This window comes from Macrosteles quadrilineatus, unplaced genomic scaffold (genome assembly GCF_028750875.1).
Source record: "Macrosteles quadrilineatus isolate MER2022 unplaced genomic scaffold, UCM_ALF_1.0 Scaffold_2__2_contigs__length_208266976, whole genome shotgun sequence".
In the NCBI taxonomy this organism is placed as follows: Eukaryota; Metazoa; Arthropoda; class Insecta; order Hemiptera; family Cicadellidae; genus Macrosteles; species Macrosteles quadrilineatus.
Window position 1 is genome coordinate 198,358,976 of NW_026542595.1, and position 22,052 is coordinate 198,381,027.

The following is a 22,052-nucleotide window of genomic DNA, read 5'->3' on the forward strand; positions in this document are numbered from 1 at the left end:
CAAAACTAATCTAAGTTTGGTGGCAAAACCTCCATTCTATATTTGTGGCAAACTTGGCCCATGATCTATCTTGTTTCTCCTGCCTTTTGTGAGACGATAAAACATTTTCAATTTATGGCATTGTTGATACACAAAATGACTCAACTTCAACAAAACAACATTTCAAGTTTTATGTTGAAATCATAGTTTCCCAAGTAAAACTATGGCTGATTGAATATAGGTTGGTGTAAAAAAAGGGGAAAATTCAGTTTATGTACAATTGCAATATTTATTTTAACAAAACAGTCTCTATGATAATAACTATGTTTAACTAATACATACAAAACGGTACATTGAAATGTACAGGTACAAAGACAAAGTGAAACAAATTTGTGAATGAATTTTTTAAGCTTGTTTTACTACTAAGTGTTTTTATTCCAGCTCGATTGGTCAGAAGTTTGACAAAATAAAATATTAAATGTTTTATTAATAAGTAATGTTTTATATCAAAGGTAATTAATCATTTCAATACTCAAGTTACAGTAACAGAACGAATCTTAACAAATATTTTAAGTCAAGGATATTATTTTGATTTTAACAATGGCTTATGATTGCTTGCCAATGAAAAAAGATGATTGTGGTACAAAATACTTTTTAGCAGAAAACATCGTTAGTAACTAAAGCTAAAATTCACTTCCCTTGTTAGTTAGAAGCAACAGATTTCTTTGGTTCAGTTTCACTTGACGATGATGAAGACGTAGACTCTTTTTGTCTCTGAAACGCAAAACAACTTTAGATTTAAAAGCAGTTTATGGCATTGAGCAAACGAGTCATTGTGAAGAGTTAAGGTTGGGAGATCGGTAAGTCAAACTAAAATGTGTAAACAAAAAAAGTTAAAAACAAGATTGTTATTAAAAAATTATAAGCAAGTGACTTCCAAATGCTTGGAAAGCATTTGTTAAAATCAGAAGAACGTGTAGAACATAAATGAAAAAATTGAATGGTATCCCTCAAGTTGTAAATCAAACTCCAGTTAAGAGTGGCTGGTAAAAGTTATTAAACAAATTTCTGGGCAAACACAAAATATTTATTCTGTATCGGGATTTTAAGAGAGTTCACAGTTCAGCGAGCTCATCTGAGACCAGGGCCAAACACGGTAAACGTTGACAAGACGTTACACTGATGTTTGGTCTTGAGAACTTCTTCAGACGGTAGATTAAACATTCAAATCTGGTGTAATATTCAGTATTGCTAACTGAGGCCACCACAAAAAAAGTTTAAACTTACAAGAAAAGAACTTTTCTGTATTACCACTGACAATTTACAGAGAATATTTTAAAAATATAGCTATAAGTGAAGGTTAAGGCTGGTAAAGGTTTAAAGAAAGGGAGGTTAGTACAAACAATTTGCACTTGTGGTCATCACAAGGGTTTCTTATTGGGTATCGATTAATTAGTCTTTGGGCTGTAACTTGTCAGGAAAACAACCTAGCTAAACTATATCCCTTCAAAAAAACCATTATCAGTCACTTTTTTGTTTAACCAAAATTCTAAATTACAGGAAATTCAAAACCAGAATTCTGTTGGTAAACAATAAAATAAAGGATGTTTAGGTGAATTAGACATACACTGTAAGCCAAATAAGTACTTGGGTGGAACCACAGGAAGAGGAAGGTCATTGGAGGAAGACGTTAGTAGCAGCTCTCTGGAAATAAATTAAATAACTCAATATTACATGCTAGAAAAGAATGGTTTTAATTAAACATATTCTCTAAAAGACGTATTATGCTTTGCTAGTTGCAGTAGATAGGCATGTGTACAAATAATACTCAGTCAATATTAACCATTGATTCTGTAGAGTTTTGTTTAAGGAAAATTCTAGACCAGAATTGTGGTTTTTAGAATAATGGGATATAGAAGCTAGCACACCTTAAACAATTCCAGGTAGGCCTCAGTACATTAAGGAAACACACAATCTTTCGTTCACTTGGGGACTTTGTCAAGTGTAGTAAAAATTGCTTAACAAAACGGTTGCTTATGCAGCGTTGCCAGTGTTGCTACCTTGAATTGTCACCCCACAAGACAAAATATTGAGTGTTTTCTGCTTGCACTTACGACCTATCTGAACTTGTCTAAGGTTATCTAGCTGCTATTCCTTTATTCTAAAAATCCTGATTTTGTAAAGTTTTAAATTATTGGAGAAAGAAAACACATTACACTCAGTGCAAAGAACAATTCAGCTTTTCTCAGCATATTCTGATGTTACTAGGACTTGATTTTTTTATTTATTAAAAAAGTATTTAGCCTAAGCTACAAAGAGTTGTAATAACTAACTATATAGTTAAACTAAACAATACCCACCCTGTCCCTAGGAGGAATGGTGTATTTGAAGGTTTTGTTGTTGGCTTCTAGACCTTCCTTTAGCCTCTGCAGAGTTGTGGTGTAGAACATCTCCAATGGTATTTTCTTCAAACCTTCCTCGAGCTTTTCCAAAGCAGTGTCAAAATTGTTTTGGGTAGCTGAAGCATGAGTAAACAATTAGTTCATCTTGTCATCTAAATTAAGGGTTTTACATAATATCACAAATAAAATAATGTATACCTCTAAATCTTTTTTTAAATAAATGAACACGAAACAATGAAATATAAGAATAAGAATCTCATCAAGCCTTTTTGCTGTCTCTTGTTGTTCACTCAATTGCTTTCATCTGATTTTCAATTGTTTTTCAATTGCTTTAATTTCATTATAGGGGACATCTACTCTGTTATTTTTCGAATTCAATTATTTACATTAAAACCAAGCAATCTTGTTAGTTTGCAGCTTGGAAACAAATTGTTTTTTTTTTTCACAATATTTGCATTAATTTATAGGCCATTCTGAAATTAAGTGGAGTTTTTATCCCTCAATGTTTTTTACCCAAAAAACTAGCTAATTTATATAAACTTGATATTTTTTTATAAATGAAACAGGACATTTTTTACTCTTCCAGGACTATAGGCGGATACATATCCGCTAGCATTTTGTGCATAGCCCGGTAGTCGGATATATTCCCCTAATCTTTTTGGGCTACGCAAACGGTAGGCGGATATATCCGCCGATTATTATGACAGTTATTGTTATAGTTGATTGTGTAATATCATAAATCTTCGTAAAAACAATCTTTAATTCAATTATATCTTATATCTTTATCTGATGTAGGTACTAGGAAATTTTTTGTTTTTATATAATAATTAAAAATGTAATATAAACATTATTTTTTATGAAAAAAGATGAAAAAAAAATTTGGAGCTAAGTGTTGCATAGGTCAACTATTTACAACATTCTATAAATTATGGGGATAAAAAAAATATATTTTTTTAATTAAAAAATAAAATAACTTTTCTGTCTGTATGGACATTATAAAGGCCGCCTGGAAAGGGTTAAGTAAGATTAAGAAAGAAATATTCAAGAGACCATGATGTTATTTAATTAAAATAATTTTTTTGTTTTTAGGAATAAAATCTGGATAGTAATAAACACTAACTGAAATGTAACCACCATGGATTGTTTCCACCCATGTTTTTTACAACACTGACAAGTGATTTATCAAAAAAATCATTGAATTATATAACAAATTCTCAATATCAGTAATAAAAGATATAACCTAGAGACTTAACACCATCTTAATTTTTTTTTACAAAAATATCTAAAAAATCAAACAGTAAGACTGATTAAACAAGCGAGATAGCACAATAGGTTTACGTTGTTCCCTGATAACGTTACGAACGGCGTGCAGATGCAATGTTAGCAAGAGTTGTATAAATGAATTATTTAAGGAAAACATGAATTTTATGTTATAATAATATTCCCTTGTTCCTTTAGTGTGATTTATGTTTGTCCGTTAATTAAAAAATCTTCAAAAATATAAAGAAAACATATAAATATAATAAGAGACAGAAACACAATCAATTTGCAGGTAAGTGATAACACAAAACACGGTAGCCTAGCAGCCGACAGAGGCAACTGCAAGCTTACGTCTGTACAGATTTTGTACTGAGATCCGAAGTACAAAACAATGTACCGTAGTATCGAGTTGTGTCGACCTTAACATTTTTTTACTACAGACCATTTTGAATCAAATCCATTTTCAATCGCCCAGCAAATTAATCAAGTTAAACTACTTTTCACAATAGCTAGACGCAATACTTCTTACAAAACACTCACAATATATGTTGATGAGGTTGCTGTATATAACACTCATAACATCGGGCGTAACAGCTGGGGCATCTTTCACCATACTGAGCAAATCCTCCACAATCTTAGGGTCCTGGGCAACCCTTGCTTTGGACAACACAGAGCGGAACATCAGCTGAGAACTGTTTTTCAAATTGTGCTTCTCAAACACCTGTTGGGCTTTCTCTTTGTCTCCCGTCGCCAAGTAGTGCATCGCCAGACAGTTTGCGGGACTGGTGTAGCCTTTGCTGCAAAACTTCTCTACAATCCTCACCACTGAAAGAAAATTGTTGGATTTATATTCCAAAGTGCATGGTAAAAACTTTAAATAGGTTAATAAACAATGGCTTTCTTCCTATCTAAAAACCATTCTAGGTTAACAATTTCTGCCAGTACTATAATCATTGTGTAGTTTTAATTTTTTTTATTTTTTTATTTACAATTTTGTGCTGGAGTGAACTTTTATTTATTCAGGCAAACATGAGATACCAAGAAAGATCCTTAAAACCAAGGTTCTTGAGCCTTAAAATACATCAATAAGGCTTCAGTTTGGCAAAATTTGTTTGAATGTGTGATGTTTTTGTGTCCGTGTGTTTAAATGAATTTTGTGACGATTCGTTGCAATCCCGCAATGAAGAGGGATTTACTTTACAACTTTGTTTCTACTGTAAAATGAGCCTGTGGGCTCAAAAAAGTGGTTGCATAACCTGAAATTAGGATCACTTGACATTTAAAACAGGTATCGGTTTTAGCCTCTTATTCTTATTTGGTAATAAATCACCTTGATCATGATCCGAGGGGCAATTTTCCAGAACAGCCATTATACCACCACGGGGGAACTTGCCAGTTAATTTGTCAAAGTCATCATCACTGGAAGCTGCATCTATTTCCTTCTCCATCTTATCCAGCTGTTCCTTGGCTTTACCATTAGCCACTGCTGAAGTTAAGAGTCTGTTTGAGAAGGAAGTTCTTTTCTTGAGATCCTGTAAAAGTGACAAGCAATTAGGAAATTTAATATGTTTAATCAACCTGTAACAAGCTAAGGGACAATTAATGAGGTGTTACTTATAAGTTACTCCAGTATAAAGCTTTTTGCAACTAAAATGGAGGTGGGCATAACTGCTCTTTTGACGTGTTCTTATCCTTCATGTCTTGTTTGGAAATGTTACAGTCCAGGCAAGTGTTATATGTCTCTTTTTGTTCAATCCTCACCATAAGATAATGAGTAGGGCCTACTGAGAACGTAATAGCATAGACAAAAAGAATTAAATATAGACTGTCAGCTGTGCTACGGTTACCATAGGTTCTGGCGCACACCGCTGAGAGCGCCATGTAGTTATGGCGTACGCGCTACGTAAACTACACGACGCTCCCAGCGGTGTGCGTCAGAATCTATGGTAACCATGGTAACCAACCGCAGCACGGCCGACAGTCTATATTTAATTCTTTTTGTCTATGGTAATAGCTAAGCTTGTTCTTCTTGTACTTTCTACATTGTAATTTCAAACCTCTAGGGACCTCTGTAGAAGCCCAGGTAATCTTATCCAGACCTAGCTGCCTTATTAGTCAACGAAAGTGTTAGAGCCAGTTGAAGAGCCGTACATGGGCCTTGCTGCAATTTTGAAAGAGCTCTGTCATGGTCAGAGCTGATTGGGTGGGGAACAGGGACTGTGGCTACACTCACTGCCGACAAGAGTAAACATTCACATGGGGGTGTAAGAAAGATTCTCTATTACAAAGAGTGAAAGAGTATAAAATACAATATCGGGTTCAGTTTGAAACATTTGAAGTAGCGGGTAAACTTTTTGCAAAGTTCATTGAACAATATAATGATAGTTTACAAATGAAACAGAGGAACATTTCAACGACCCTCAAAACAGCATGGTCAAGCCAAAGTCCTCACTGGATGACTTATCAAACGATCATTACACTGCAAGCAAGGCAGATACCTTTACTATTTTTAAGCTGTCACAATTTCAGGAACTCACAAGATACAAAGTGGGAACCACTTAATGATGACACTCAGTTGAACATACCTCTGAGAGATGATCTCCGACTCGTTGTAACAGGTCGGTTTCTCCCTTGGCAGTCAGCCTGGTGATCAGAAAGTTGAGGGTCCTCACAATCGGCATCTGCTCTACTGACAGGGAGGTTACAAATGCCGTAGCATCCCTCAGTCTGCTCTGAGCCACAAGTAACTCCAACAACTCACCGGCTTCTCTACGGGTCAACCGTTGGCCTTTGACATCCAGCCTAAAAAGAATGTTTTAATTAGTTGATTTCAGCAATGTTAAAATAAATAATTGAACTAAAGCGCAAATTTAGTTAATTTGTTTTCCTGAAATGTTGGCATCGGAAGGTGACAGTACTATTGTAGTACTGTATACACCCGGAGGGAGGAAGTAAGTTTCTCTGGATCAGTCCTAAGCCAGCAGTAACATAGTCTAATTTTTTAATTTAAAAAGTAAAGAGACTGTCCTTCAATTTTTGTCTCCACCAAGCTAATGGTAGCGTTGTTGTCAATGTTAATAGCATATCTGCTACAAACACTGCTAACTGCAGTGGGGGAGGGAGCTGGCGTAATGGTTAGAGCGCGGAACTTCAGTCCCTGAGGTCCCGGGTTCGATCCCCGCCAAGTCGCTAACGGATTATATCTAATTTATAATGCCGCAACCCCTAGGTCTAGCCTGAAGTAATGTGAAAAACAATCGACTCGTGCCTAGCGTCCTAGGACAAAAAATAGCATAACTGCCGTCTTCATGCACAAAATAGGCTTATGTTATTGCCAATTTTACAGTTATGTGATACTTACTCATCCTTGATTTTCAAAGCTTCATCGACATTTTTGTTTTGAATAGCTTGAAGTAAAGGAGGATTATTTATTCTTTCTTGTCTTGGTGAAGTACCTTTCTCGTTGGCCTTGGCTGCCTCTCCTAAAAGTAGAGAAAATGATGATTAGAAAAATAAATGAAAACATACTAATTTCAGGTATCGGTAAATGTGATTTATTAGATGGCAGTGTCATACCCTGGAAACATTTTGAATTGTGTAATGGAAAAATTGTGCATTAAATATAAGTTTGATGATAATGATGACGTATTACTAGGATGATGATGATGATGAATTATGATAAGCTGATACATACTACTAATCACTTGATAACCATAAACAGATGATAACCAAGCTGCTGAGTGTAAGCAGCTTTGTGCTACTTCTTGTATTCAGTAGGTCGTACAACAAATTGCTGATCACGATCTTAACCTCTCATTAGTGGCTTAATTAGGTAATACCATCAGTGGTATTGTTTCCAATTTATATTCTTCCCCAAAACGTCCTACCATTACAGGTCCAAAATAGTACAATTCACCAAAGTCCGACCACAAAAGTATTTCTACAATGTAAGCTTTATCATTTCCACATAAGTATATTATGATGGCTTTTTAAATTACAAAAGTAGTATTAAACACCTGGCTAGCCTTGAACAACCAAATTTGATTAAACACCTATAAGAATACTTTGTAATTCTCCCTGTTTGAGACAGCTAAATATGTAGAAGCACATGACTTTTTGGTTTAAATAATCATTATAATATCAGTCTTAATTAAGATTTTTTTAGAAGCACAATCTACAACTTAATAAAAATTAGTGATGTGTTAAAACCGAATCTCAAATCTCAAAACCATTCAAACTGTAGATAAGGGTTCGGTTTCGAGATTCAAAAGTTTTGAAATCTAAGGTTTAGCAGTTCTGGTTTGAAACTGCTGTCATTTTTGGCATTATTGTTATTGTTTTTGTCACTTTTTACACTCAAGCTGAAAAATTAGGCAAACAGATCATCGCTAACACTAATGAAACAAGTAATTAATCTTAAGAGTCTTTGCTAATCATTACCTTTTCTCTTGATAGTGTATGTTGGTTGTTCTGGTATTTTGAAAGGAACATTCTGACCCTTTTCTTTTAAAAAGTTTCCAAGTTTGATTAGAAATTCATCAGAAGCATTGACATCCTCGTCCTGCATTTTTGTCCACAATCCTAAAGCCTTCTCCACTTCATCAGATTCGCCTGCATGAGACACAAATATTAGTCCTCATTTAAATGTTTGCTGATAATTTATAGCTGGTTTCAAACATTACAGCAAAATAAAGTTTTCCCTTTTTTATCCTATCAAGTTTTGAGGTTTTAATAAAATAACAAATGGGAACCACAGAACTAATGTTAACTTTTCATTAATTGATGTGGCAGCAAACACAGTGGCAGAAACTTAAGCAAGAAATAAACTCTTTGGAAATTTTATTAAATTACGTCCTGAAAATGATTCCAATATTTCTAAACACTTTTAATCTTCCACTAATCAGAAAAAAAATCTTAATAATGTAACTCACTATTTCTCATATAACCTCGGTATTTTTTTTCTATTACTCTGTTTCTCTTTTTATTCCACTCTCTAAAACATAGAAGAGAAACACGCATTCAACAGATAATGACCCAGTGGTTCAAAAACCACCTTATGCAGTAGGTCTACCCCCCTAGAAAACAAAAAAGACAGGTCTCTCAGACAACGGGGAAATTCTTTGCATCTCTACTTAAAGCCATAGGCTACCAAAATTGTTCACAACCTGTTTCAAATACTTTTTGTTAAAAGACTAAACAAAACTTTAGAGTAGTGATGTGCCGAGTCGGGTACTTTCCTGACTCGAGTGACTCGACTCGCCAACTGCCGTGAACTCGAGTTACGAGTCGAGTCAGACTCAACTCGAGACGTTCCGAGTTCGTGTGAGTTCGGCATTCTCCGTACGAGTTCGTTAGTTTTGCGAGTCGGCCGACTCGGTACCGGCCAATAGCGTGTCAGCTTTACGAGTCGAGTTGACTCGAAACGTTCCGAGTTCGTGTAGGTTAGGCTTTCTCCGTATGAGTTCGGTTTCGTTTTGCGAGTCGGACTCGTTACGTTACGAGTTCGTGTAGCTTCGGCAATCTCCGTACGAGTTCGTACCAACTCGAGTTGTAATTGAGATGACTCGAGTTGACTCGACTCGGGTCTTGACTCAAGTCAACTCGACTCGCCAACTCAACTCGTCACATCACTACTTTAGAGCACTTACAGTATGTGTCTAGCAGTTTGCTGTATATTTCTGATCTGTCAATGAGCGCCACATCTTTGGTGGCTTCAACAAGGGCTTCTAAATACTCGACTTTCCCGTCCTTCTTGTAACGTTCACATGCCAACGAGATGCGGTTGCTTCGTCTCCCCAGGCCTGGAGTCTGTAGGTAACACGTAGGGAAATAAATTAATATTAATAACAATTAAAAATTTGATTAAATCTAAGGCTTACCTTACGATCCAATTTTATTATAGTGGAGACCTAGGTTTCTACCTCGGGAGGTTATGTTTGATAAAGATGATGGCCATGCATCTACGTTGTTTTAATATATGTCTTTGTAAATATTTATATATGTTCAATGTTTGTACAAATTATGCTATATCGACAATGTCTCAAGTAAGAGATGGCAAACAAAAGGTTTAGCAAGACTATGAGACAAAGGACTGACGATAACGTTTTGACGTAGAAACCTAGGCCTCCACTATAATAAAATTGGATCGTAAGGTAAGTCTTAGATTTAATCATGTTCAATAATGGTCCAGAGGCTATATTTCCAAATTAAAAATTAACAAAGTACAAACAATAGGAAAGAGATTGGAGCACAATACAAGCTTAGGAAGTGAGATTTTGTAAGGGTTATTGAGAGTATCAAATCAAAAAATCTTTATTCACATCTGTTCATCGGCTTACATATTCACATAGATAGTGTCAAACAAGTTAATATGTAAACGATTGTTTAAAATGTACAACAACAGTAGGCTACTACTAATCGTACTACAGTACTTCATGTTAACGCTATTTTATACATTTTTAAAATCTCGCCTACTGTATGTTTTAAAGTCATCAATTAAATTAATTGCCTTTGATAAAAATACTATTCATATTTCACTTTAAACCTCAATCATCTTGCATGCTTCTTATGTTATCTGGTATGTTGTTTATGATTCTGACACCATTGGACAATGTTTTTCTCTTAAACAATTCTAGTACCTATATGATTTGATCATATTGCTTTATAGTTTATTGAATTCCTAGTACCTATTGTAGCTGTGGATATATTTGTTTGTAATACAAGCAATACATTATTATTAACAAACATTGTACATTGTAATTTCTAAGATGTATAATATGTAAACGATTAAAACTTTTAGTCGTCGCTAAAGTAGCAGAATAATTGTCCAAGTATTGGCCCTTGGGGTACTCCATATTTAACTTCTCTGATGTTGACAAAAATTTTATATTGCTATTATATTATCAGTTCTTGATAAGTCAAGTAGTTTTAACTAAATAAAAATTAGTAGTTCCAAGTAGAAATAGTAAAAATTTGGGTCAAGTAGTTATGCAATTACATTATAATTTCTGTTGCCTAAAGACGATTCATTAGATACTTAATATTTGCATTTTAATTGAATTGTCCCAATTCTCTTGCTGGGATAGTCAAAAAACTAAATTTCAATAATTACTATTAGATTATCAGACTAAGCTTGATCATATCATACCTCCAGAATTTTGCGAGCCTGCCTGATCTTTCCGCACTCTATGAACGCTAGCACCAGGTCATACAGGCTGTTGATCTCTCCATGGACCTGAGTGCTCAAGTCCACAATAGTCTGTAGGTTGGCCGCATCCTCCTTCTCAATAAACTTTATGGTCAGTTCATTCTTGTACGGAGTCGCCCGATGCAGCTTTACACACTCCTCAAATTCTTTTAAGGCACCCATAAGGTCATCCCTGCAGTAAAACAAAGGTTATTTAATCTTTCAAAATATTAAATCAAATCTTTATTTGTCACATAAAATAAAAAAAATAAACACATGAAATGTCAATACACAATACATAGCTGTATGCGAATCTAAAACGTTTTTATTATGTTCTTCCTTGCAAGTACGCCTATTTAACTCTTAAAAAACTTACAATAAGGAATAAAGGACATATGAGACGCAATAAATTCTGTTATTAATTTAAATAAAACATTTTATTCATTAATCTGTGGGTTCCAGGACGCTATTTTAGGTATTTCTACCTAACTCATAAAGAGCTGTTGTATTTACAAGATATTAAATACCCCCGCCGCAGCAAACCCGCAGACTAAGCGAATTTACACTAAAATGTCTCCTTAAAAATATCACATTTATTCCCTATTTAAATAGAATCAGTTTAAAACATTCTTAGGTTTGCTGCAACAGGGAGGGTAAAATTGTTTTTTATGTAAAATGTTAATACCTAGTTAGTAAGAAATAAAAACATTTTCCAAATTTGGGCAAAATATGTTTATAAACAAGCAAACTACAACAGTTTACTTATTCTCCATAAGAATAACATGGGAATTTTAAATTTACAATTTTTTTGAATTTTCTCCGGAACCATTAGGCGCATTATAACGCTTCAATATACTAAATTATTTGTTTTTTTAAGCTCTACAAAATAGTTTCGAAAGAAATTGCAAAATTTTATGTTTTTTGGGTCAAAAATGGGAAAAACCCATTTTTACCCCATAAAAGCCCCCATAAACCCCCGTTCCCATGGTCCGATCATGCTGGTTCGCGAACTCGTTCGAATAAACGTAGGTTTACACGTTTGTGCCAAATTTCATCAAAATCGGATCATTTTTGCTTGAGTTATCGCGCTAACGGACACACACATATATATATATATGAATTTGAACAGATGGTGTTTTTGACCTCTAGGGACCTCAAAACGAAAAAAAAAATCGGTCCCGGGTCCAGGTCTTACCGTGAGTACTACGGTAATAGCTTATTCCCTATATGGGAAATTCGCTAAAATCACTTAAATGCTGAGTAATCAGTACAATAATCCTGTTTGGGGTTTTTTAATACAAATTAAAAATCAATCTCAACAAAATTTTTATTTACAAATGTGCTATGGACTTAACTCTATAAATTGTTTGAAAGTTCATGCAGGTAAAATGAGTAGGGTAAAACGTCATAAACTTAGTCCAGTGTCAAAATAGATTAAATGATTAGATGAGATTAAAAAATGCATAAGTGTTTTCAAAAATAAAAGATACGTATTGGTTTTTTTAAAGCTATAACAATTTTGAGAATATTTTAGGAGCTTTAAATAACCTATAAGATAGTTTACTGACTTCCCATTTAAAAAATTACCTCCTCACAAATATTATTATTTGTTACATGTTTCTTTACCAATTCAAACATATTTTCTATTTTGGTAAGCCAATTTTTTTTTATGAAACAAACATGTTAAAGTTAAAACACTAAATGCAATTGGCATTGATTTTGTTATATGATTTTCACAAATCATAAGTAAGGGGAACGAATGTGACAAACAACTTTGACTAAGAAAATATTTGTCAGGCACCCAAAAACATTGTATCTAAGCTCACCTAACCAGATGCGCCTTTACAACTGCTCCCAACATGATATTGTTGACTTCAATATATTTCTGCTCCTTTAGCAGTTCCAACATCTGCTTAACAGCAGCAGGATCCTTGTAGGTATCCACTACAGCCTGGAGCAGATTCCAGGCCTTGATACGAGACTGAAATCCATCTTCCTTCGCTTCCCTTTCTCTTGGTTTCACTGATTTGAGCAGTGCTGTGGCCTCTGAAAAAAACCAAACCAATCAACAGTTAACTTAGCCAAGCACTGTAGTACCATGAGAACAGAGGTGTCAACGTATTGTAAGATTGGCAAAAGGTTTTACTTCTCTTAAAAATCACCTCAGTTCAGTTACCTGGGGACTACCTTCTTGATAATAGATACAACTAGACATATCCATGTTTAATTTGCAGCCATTTTAAGAACAGGTAGTTTAGTTGAGTCACCAACAATGTCTGTGGATACACTTAGGGCCCTTTCACACGAGGCCACCGGTGGCCGCCACTACACAGTGGCCGAGCAGTGTCTTCTCGCGCAACTGCTAGTCGGCCACCGCCGGCAACTGCAGTGGCAACTCGTCGGGGAGCATTGAATTATATGGGAGCTTTCACACGTAGCAACCAGTGGCCGCCACCGTGGATGAGCACGCAGCTACTATTTTGAATCAGTTCACGTACAGACTGCAAAGACAAACGCACTATGGTTGTAGTTGTTGAGTGTTTTCGTGTTGAATTGTTTGTTTGTGAAAATGAGTGATCAGAAGAAAAATAAAGAGGACGTTGCTGAAAAAGAAAAAGACAAAGGAAAACAACAGAAGAAGAGAATAAACAAAATAATAGAAAACAAAGTGGATACTGAAGATCTAATTTGCGAAATTGAAAAGTAACCGGCTATTTGGTATAGTACGCCTGTGTCTTTGCCTTATTTTCTTTATTATCAACGCGAGAAGAAGGAGATGTTCATTGTTTGACAGCATTTTCACATTTCACAACTAACAGTACAGTGGCTGTAGTATAGTGGCTTGTAAGTTGCCTGTACCATCCACTGCAGTTTCCCGGCCGGTAACTGGTGGCGGACACCGCCACCACCAGTAGGACACCAGTGGCCTCGTGTGAAAGGGCCCTTAGACAGAGCTGCTTATAATACACACAGCTGCCAAATATCTGTCAAATATTTTGTTATCACTTACGCACACTTTTACCGTGTATCTATAATGACAATAATAATGTATTGATGACAGCAGAGGATGTTACTAGCTAAACAAGCACACTAAACAGTATACACATGTTTAAATTAAAAATCTACATATGAATGCTATATTATATGTCTCATTGAATATCATTGGACTAACAAGTATCTGTTAAGATGATTCTATACTCTGTTATAATTTTCTAAATGTAGTTCATCGAGGCTGATAGTTTCCATCACAAAACCAGTAACAACAGATCCGAGTCTTGTTAAAATAAAAATGGGAAAATGTAATTTAATGAACGAGTCAAGCTTTTGATTTGCAACAACAGGGGCTTAGCAGGGATCACTAATCAGATATAAGTACCAGGTGGGGGAGCCATGGCTCGGTAGAGTTTATTTTGATTGTAAAAGCAATATAAAGGAAACTCACGTTTTTACAAATAATTTTGGCTTTTGTTATTTAAGTTCCAGTGGAATTTCAACTTATTATTAATAGGCCCTACAGCTGTCCAAACTATGTAAAATATAAATACCCCCGCCGCAGCAAACCTGCCGACTAAGCGAATTTCCATTTGTCTGAATTGATTTTAAGAACATTAGGTTTAACGAGTCCGAGTACCTAGGTTTGCTGCTACAAGGAAACTAATAAAGTGTGTTTTTGAGTAAAATATTGATAGCTTAAGGCCTTTTCACACCGGCGTACTGGGCGTACTATACGTACAGTACGTACAGTACGTACTGTACGCCGTCCTTTCACACCGCACAGAAACTTCCAAAACGAAGACTTGTTCGTTTGCAGTCAGACAAGTAACACTGGCTGAGCACGTGGTTTTGAAGTGTTCACTGCGCATGAGCGAGCCCATGTACGCCACGTACGTTTTAGAAAAATCGCTCTCCGAGCGATTCACACAAAACCATCGCGTACGTACTGTAGGTACAGTACGTTCTGTACGCGCGGTGTGAACGAGCTCATATGATAACATGGGCAGGGATTTGTTGAAAGAAAAACGTACCAAACGTACAGTACGTCCAGTACGCCGGTGTGAAAAGGCCTTTAGTACAAAATAAATAAATTTGCCAAGTTTGATCAAAATATATCCATAAACAAGCAAACTACAACATTTGACAATATTCTCCATAAGAATAACATGGGAATTTTAAATTTACAATTTTTTTAATTTTCTCCGTTACTAATAATCGAACAAAAATTCTTTTATATACTTAATTATTTGTTTTTTTAAGCTCTTTAAAAAGGTCTAAAGAGAAATCGGGAAATTTTGTGTTTTGAGGGTCAAAAGTGAGAAAAACCAATTTTTAACCCATAAAACCCCCCGTAAAGCCCCGTTCCCATGGTTCGATCGTGCTGGTTCGCTAACTCATTCAAGTTTATCTCGCTTTACACCTTTAAACAAAATTTCATCAAAATCGGACAAAAATTACTCAAGTTATCGCGTTCACGGACGTATATATATATGGTGTTTTTGGCCTCTGGGGACATCAAAATGAAAAAGTAAATCGGTCCCGGGTCTAGGTCTTACCGTGCCACCTACGGTAATAGCTACTTCCCTATAGGGAAATTCGCTAAAAGAGTGCATGAAGTTTTTAAAATATACCCTTAAATAAGAATGAAACATTGAGTTTAGTGCACTCAAACGGCACCAACACAAAACACTCATCACTTTTAACACTGACTTGCTCTATTGCTCAATAATTACGACTAACTGATATTTATCATTTTATACAGTATTTTATAATTTGCTAGTATACGGTGGATGGCTTTTTATAAACACGTTTCAAGTCTTTTGTTTACTTTTTATTTGTTATTTTGTTCAACCAACAGAGTTACTTGGCTACCCATAAGGCCAATATAAAATTTTTAAACAAGTTGTGTTGCAAAATAAGAATTTTCCTGAGTTAGTGGCTGTCACTAAACACGTTTTTAGGGCTATAAGTCTCTAAATCCAAAATTTGGTCAAAATCCTTCTGCTGGATTTTGAGATATATATTATAGGCAGATAGACAAACAGACATAGTTCTTATTATAGTATAGGATTACCATCTATTTGGTTGTTTTCTACATAAAGCTTAGCCAGCTTTAAGATTTTATCAGCATCAAGTTCGAAAGTTTCGCTCAAGGCTTGAATATTCTTCAAGCAACTTTTGGCTCCCTCCAGGTCGTTCTTGGAACAATAAGCTTCAAGAAGTGCTGCCCACATACCAGGAGTAGTTTCTTCTTTGTATTCTTCATTTAACTCCTGAGAAATAACAAATGTTATAAAATCGCAAAGGGGTACTTGTTATAAAGAAAATAGCAGTTTGAAATTGAAAATTCCGGATTTTATTTTTTTAAAGTTTTGGTCTTGGTTTTGAGATTTGAAATTTCTAGTTTCGACCATCACTATACTCCATTCAAAAATTACGCTGATTGAGGGAAAGTGATTTTATCCCCTCCACCTCACCCTAACTTTGAATCAACAGCCAACTACTAATCAATTGACTTATACATTAGGCTAAAAAAATTTGTAGGAGAACTAGGGATGGGCCGATTCCGATTCTCGATACCTCGATACCTTCGATACCAGTGGTATCGAAGAATCGCCGATACTCGATACTTTGCTTCATTGTACTCGATACCGATTCTGAAAAGTGAGGTTAATTAATAATGCTAAACTCAACTGACATTGAAGGTTGTAAAGAGTGGCACATCATAGTTTATTTGAAATACTCTGAAGTCAGCTAATATAAATAATTACAAGTTCATTATCTCACATTCGTAATAGTTTTATAATCCAAAATAGATTGCCATTGCATTTCAGAACGAGTAGCAATGGGTAGGACGAGCTGTGTTCATTTGACAACAGTGACAAGACAACTAGGCCTATCAGAACTCTAGTTGCCGCCATGTTGTCAGATCAAAGGCAATGTTGCCAGATGGTACAAGCATTTAATATATACATATAATACACATAAGGTGTATATAGTCAATGGTTTAACTCACATTTTCTAACTCCAAATTGTGGCATAGCTTATAATTTTTTGTGAAAGTGTGGCATAGCTTATAACTGATTATAAGCTATGGAACAAATTCACGATTATAAGCTATGACATTATAAGATATGAGACCCCACGAACTGTTCAGCTAATTCAGGGCTTCATGGTGACTATTGTAGAAAGCCATTTAGCGATGTATTTTTATCGGTTTTTTTATGTTGTTTCTCTATGACTGAACTGAAACAGCTGTCACGTCGTCACGAGTTTGCAAATGGCAAATGAATTGTTTAACCTATGTTTTGGTTTTTTGTTGTTTGTTTTGTTTTCTGTGCGTGCATAGTGAGTTTGAGTTGTTCAAAATGGATATTATCTCCGACTCCGTTCTAGTGATGTGACGAACTCCATGACTTTTTTATATGATTCTTTAAGTAATTTAAGTGATATTGATGATGACAATATTGAAGATGACTTTGAGTTTATAACTCAAGCAATATGGAACATTCATTGTAGGCCTAGGCCTAGATGTACGAATTATGAATTCTTATGAAAAAAAAACTCTGTGAACATTTTAGGCCTACCGGTACCTAAATTGGTGATTGTGCTCAATTAATTATTATCATCAATTAATTATTAATTTAATAAAATATGTTAAAATTCATGTCTTCTTGAAATAGCCATATCTTATTTTTTCCTTTTTGGCTAACCTAATCTATGTAACCTTAATAAATTCAATGCAGTTATCTTATTGTATTTAAAGATTAAATAAAGTTAGGCTTTATCATAAGTTCATAAGTTATATGTGTTATTAAATGAATTTTTAACAGGTATCGGTATCGAGTGCGGAATCGAGAATCGAAACCAAAGTTGTAGAATCGGAATCGGTATCGGAATCGACCAATTCAGGAATCGGCCCATCTCTAAGGAGAACCCAGGAAACCTACCCTTAAACCAACCAAAACTTTGTGATTGTAACCTACAATAGTTGAAACCGTCCAAATACTGAACCAAATGGATTCACACAAGATGTAGTCTATCTCATTACGACAAGATTAAAACTGGCCTTCTTCACTAAAGCAACCTACCTGTTTTATTACCAGAGCGTTGTCAACATCTCCTGCACGGCAGTACATTAGATACAAAGAACGGTTAATACCTATCAACCTTTCATTTGGCTCGTTGCTTGCTTTCATTTTTTCTTTGACTCTCAATAATGATTCAGGTGTCTGTAAAAATACAATGAAATATAATAATTTTTATACAGATAGGACACAACATTCCATGTGAACATGTCATTTTAACATGTATAAAAATGACTTAATTATTAATTATATATAGTTGTCCAAACGGACATCAGCTACACACTTTTCTTATGGTAAACTTTGTCAGAGTACTGTACTAAAAACAGTACTGATTAATAAATATAGTAGCATTACACAATTTTATTTGTGTTTATCATAGTTTTGCATTGCATATGCTATTGTATTAAACACTATATAATTGATTTGATACTAAAAGAACTAAGACTAATTTAAATTTAAATGTAAAAATATGTCAGAAAACTTAACACTAATACCGAAACCCTACCTAGGGTGACGTTAACCAAAACCCCCAGTCTATGAGACCCCATTTGAAAAATTATGGACCCCCCTTAGAAACAAACAAATCGAAACCCTCGGCCTATGAGACCCCGCTTAAAAATACACTAACGCTGGGCGTCTGAGACGGGCATGTTATGAACAGACATCCTGTTAAGGTCACGGCACCCATGCGAAATGAAGAAACAGTATTTCAATAGGTAGGGGAGGAAAAGGGGGGAAGGTATTGGGGTAATGGAATCTCCCAAGTAAACAGTGTTGCCATAATGCGTTTGTGAAAATTCCCGTGGGACTGTCAGACCGAGGTTTCACACAATTAAATTTAATTTCTTGCCTTTAGCAACTTAAAAGCTGTTGCATCTGACTTTCTTGAAATGGCAACGGCTGTTTATTTAATTATTTATAATACAAAAAAGAGATAATATAGTGAACTAATTTTGATTTACAAAGAATAAATTTTTTTTTTTATCACCGGAGGTTAAGTTCAAAAATATTGTAGCTTAAAAAAAAAGATAATTCATCTGGCGGGTCAAAACAGTTTTTTCAAGCTAACTTCAATTTAAAACCACTAGTATAACTAAACTTTGCGTCAAAAAGAGCAGCTTCAGTCCCTGGCGACAAAATATAAGAACAAGTATTTTAATTAAGTATTGTAATTTTAAGTAGCTGAATGGTTGTAAAGGTTGAATACAAATCAAAGTTCCTAGTTTAGTCCTGAAAATGCTTTTTGATTGTTAGAAACTGGACCCAGCCATCCATGGCCATTTTAATCAATGGTAAAGAATCAGCTAATCTAAGTATATATGGCTAAGTAATAAAAAACTACACAGAATCCCTGCCTTTTTATTCACCTTAAATATGCTCACTAAGTACAACTCTGTATAAGCTAAGCGATTAGTGATACTACAGTGGGTGTGGATGAATAAACAATACTAATCCACTCACCCTAACAACAGTACCGCTGCCTGAAGACTTGAGTGGTTGAGATATGATTTGACCAGAAGACAGCTTGGCTAACAGTTCCGATACCTCTGGTGTTAGTTGTTTTCCCTGAAGTTTGTTCTCGATCATAACTGCGCAAGCGTTGTTGATGGGCAGATTGTGGTTCAACATTTCCTGGACAGAGATATCAACTTTTAAGGATTTAGTGGTGGATAGCTTTAACAGCAGAATTACTTTACTGATGAAAATAGATAAACATTTAAAAATAAATACATAACATTTTCTAGCAACTAGCTCATTTTTCAGTTGCACAGTCTTTTTTCTCGTAGGATGTCCTGGTTGTGGAAAAATACAAGTTTTATATAGAAATCACCCAAATCTATAATATTAAAACGAAACCGTGTTTTTTTATTTCACGATTCTGAATCAACCACTCGACGGATTTTCATGATTTTTGTGTTGAAAGAAAGTTAATTTTGAGAACTAGGGAATGTCGAAGCCATAATTTTAGTTTAGGGTCCCAGTTTTTTAGAAATTAAGTTTTAATTTTTAAAAAGTCTAGCAGCCGACGCTAAAATTCTAAACTAGCTTTAGGCATAAAATAATTTGCTTAACATAACAGCTGTAAACATTCAGCTTTTGTGTCACAAATTCAGCATTTGGATAAAAATGTAAATACATACTTAGGGTTGACTTATTTATACTATGTGTAATGCTAATCATTGATACGTTCAATTCTTCTGTATGAGGATGACAGATTAATTAAATATACATAGTAAAATACTAGGATGTTCAAATTATTTTTTACAGCAATCTTTGTAATCTTCGATTTGTTTTAGAGCAATATAATTTGTTTTAACTCACAGCTGGTTAAGAGGGTTCCCTACCTCCACCGAAAAACGTCAGAAAACCGCTTCGCGCGGTATCATATAGCGATTCTAGTTTTAACATTTAAATTGTGAACCAAACACCATTTTGTACATAAAGAGTGGTTCTACTAAGTTTGCTTTTTAAAAAATGTCTATGCTTACGCAATCATGGGCAACGACTTGTCAAAGTTAGTGAACTTTACAGTTAAAGTTCACTAAAATGTCTATGCTTACGCAATCAAGGGCAACGACTTGTCAAAGTTAGTGAACTTTAAAAACTAGAATCGCTATATGATACCGCGCGAAGCGGTTTTCTAACGTTTTTAGGCGGGGGTAGGGAACCCTCTTAAATATAAACTATGGAACTATGATATTATTTTATTTCCTCTTATTTTGTCATTGATTATAGGAAATAAGTAAGATTAGTAGAGATAATTAGACCACAGTTTAAAATAGTTAGGACCAAAATTAATTAAACCACAGTACAAATCGAGGCTCTGTACACGAGTCTTAATAAAAAAGGATAAATGCAAACTATTTTACTGCTCCACTTTTCAAGGAAAGAATAGAAAAATAACAATGTTTACATGTTTTAATTCTTCACGGTAGCTTTTTGTTTACAATTAATGTTTGTCTGCTTTTTTAACTTTGTTTGGATTAGGCCCGGAAATATTGATGTCATAAAAAGAAGATCAAGAATAATCAGGAATCACGATTTTAAATTACCACCACAACCTCAGCCGGGTTTTATAAAAAGATAAACAGATGGATGACATAGATTGAACACAACGTCAACATTGACCTAGGATACTGCAATTAGACAAACCGCATCCTTTTATGGAATCTTGTTCAGTTGTGGTTACGTTTGGGGGTGCCTATATCAGCGCCCCCAAACGTGAAAATATCACTTTTATTTCAACTATGTACTAAACTATTGTAGTTTAAATTAACTAATATGGGAAATTACAATGTACATTTATTCAATGAGGGTGGGTAATTATCAAGGATAGAACTGATAACGGTTTGGATAATAAACATTGACAATTACGTCATTAGTTTTACTAGCGTGTTTACTTTTTATATTCCTGCTACATGTGACCAGTTCTTTTTTTCAAATGAATGTTATTTGAACCAAACAGCTGTTTCAAAACAAACTGTTATTGTTTTTACTTTTCTTTATTTACACTTATTTATTTAGCAATTAATGCAGTGAAATTTATATAAAGGATATGTGTGACGATTAGTTTTGATGTTAGGACACCAAAGTTAAATTATGTGTACTGTGAATTTTATTGGATATTATTGTTTTATTTTAGGTCGTTTCTATTCAGACCTACTGGAAATTGTGTATAGTAGTTGTATTGTGGTGATAATAATTATAGAAGAGGCAGGTATACGATGGAAGGTGGTATCGTTGACTAGGTCTATACACTTCTCAATTGACTATTACTCTCTCTACTGTAGGCTACTTATAATCAGTGCAGGGCTGTGCGAATCCAGAAATTTTGGTTCGAATCCGAATCCGAATCATAGCTGTACAGATTTTATCGAATCCGGATCGAATCCGAATATTTTAATTACTCCCGAGTCGAATCTGGGTCGAATCCGAATCTCAAATTTACAGCCATTATCGAACCCGGATCGAATCCGAATCTGAAATTTAAAGCTGTTATAAAATCCGAATATTTAAACCTGTTCAGAGTCGAATCCGAATCCGAGGAAAGTCAGCAGTACCAATTTTCACATTTTTAGACCACATTTTCTGGGGCTAAATTAACTTAGTGAATTGCTTAAAAAAATTCTTGAAATGGGCCAA

At 34.8% G+C, this 22,052-nt stretch overlaps 1 protein-coding gene across 3 annotated transcripts in view; it reads right to left on the reverse strand.

Moving 5' to 3' along the window:
- Nucleotides 1-248: 248 nt before the first annotated feature.
- LOC128985876 (leucine-rich PPR motif-containing protein, mitochondrial) overlaps nucleotides 249-22,052 on the reverse strand; it is a 63,517-nt gene continuing 41,713 nt past the window's right edge. The window contains exons 13-25 of one of the 3 annotated variants that reach the window (XM_054405830.1): nucleotides 19,371-19,541; nucleotides 17,913-18,053; nucleotides 15,896-16,094; nucleotides 12,654-12,873; nucleotides 10,789-11,020; nucleotides 9,290-9,449; nucleotides 8,082-8,252; nucleotides 7,003-7,120; nucleotides 6,227-6,443; nucleotides 4,972-5,173; nucleotides 4,182-4,466; nucleotides 2,340-2,497; nucleotides 249-753 (exon numbers count right to left, since the gene is read on the reverse strand). In XM_054405830.1, coding sequence (XP_054261805.1) covers nucleotides 682-753; nucleotides 2,340-2,497; nucleotides 4,182-4,466; nucleotides 4,972-5,173; nucleotides 6,227-6,443; nucleotides 7,003-7,120; nucleotides 8,082-8,252; nucleotides 9,290-9,449; nucleotides 10,789-11,020; nucleotides 12,654-12,873; nucleotides 15,896-16,094; nucleotides 17,913-18,053; nucleotides 19,371-19,541 — 2,346 coding nt within the window. In that variant the 3' untranslated portion in view covers nucleotides 249-681. Of the gene's footprint in view, nucleotides 754-1,596; nucleotides 1,684-2,339; nucleotides 2,498-4,181; nucleotides 4,467-4,971; nucleotides 5,174-6,226; nucleotides 6,444-7,002; nucleotides 7,124-8,081; nucleotides 8,253-9,289; nucleotides 9,450-10,788; nucleotides 11,021-12,653; nucleotides 12,874-15,895; nucleotides 16,095-17,912; nucleotides 18,054-19,370; nucleotides 19,542-22,052 lie in introns of those variants that run through there. The other 2 variants (XM_054405829.1, XM_054405831.1) reach the window with 2 other exon arrangements.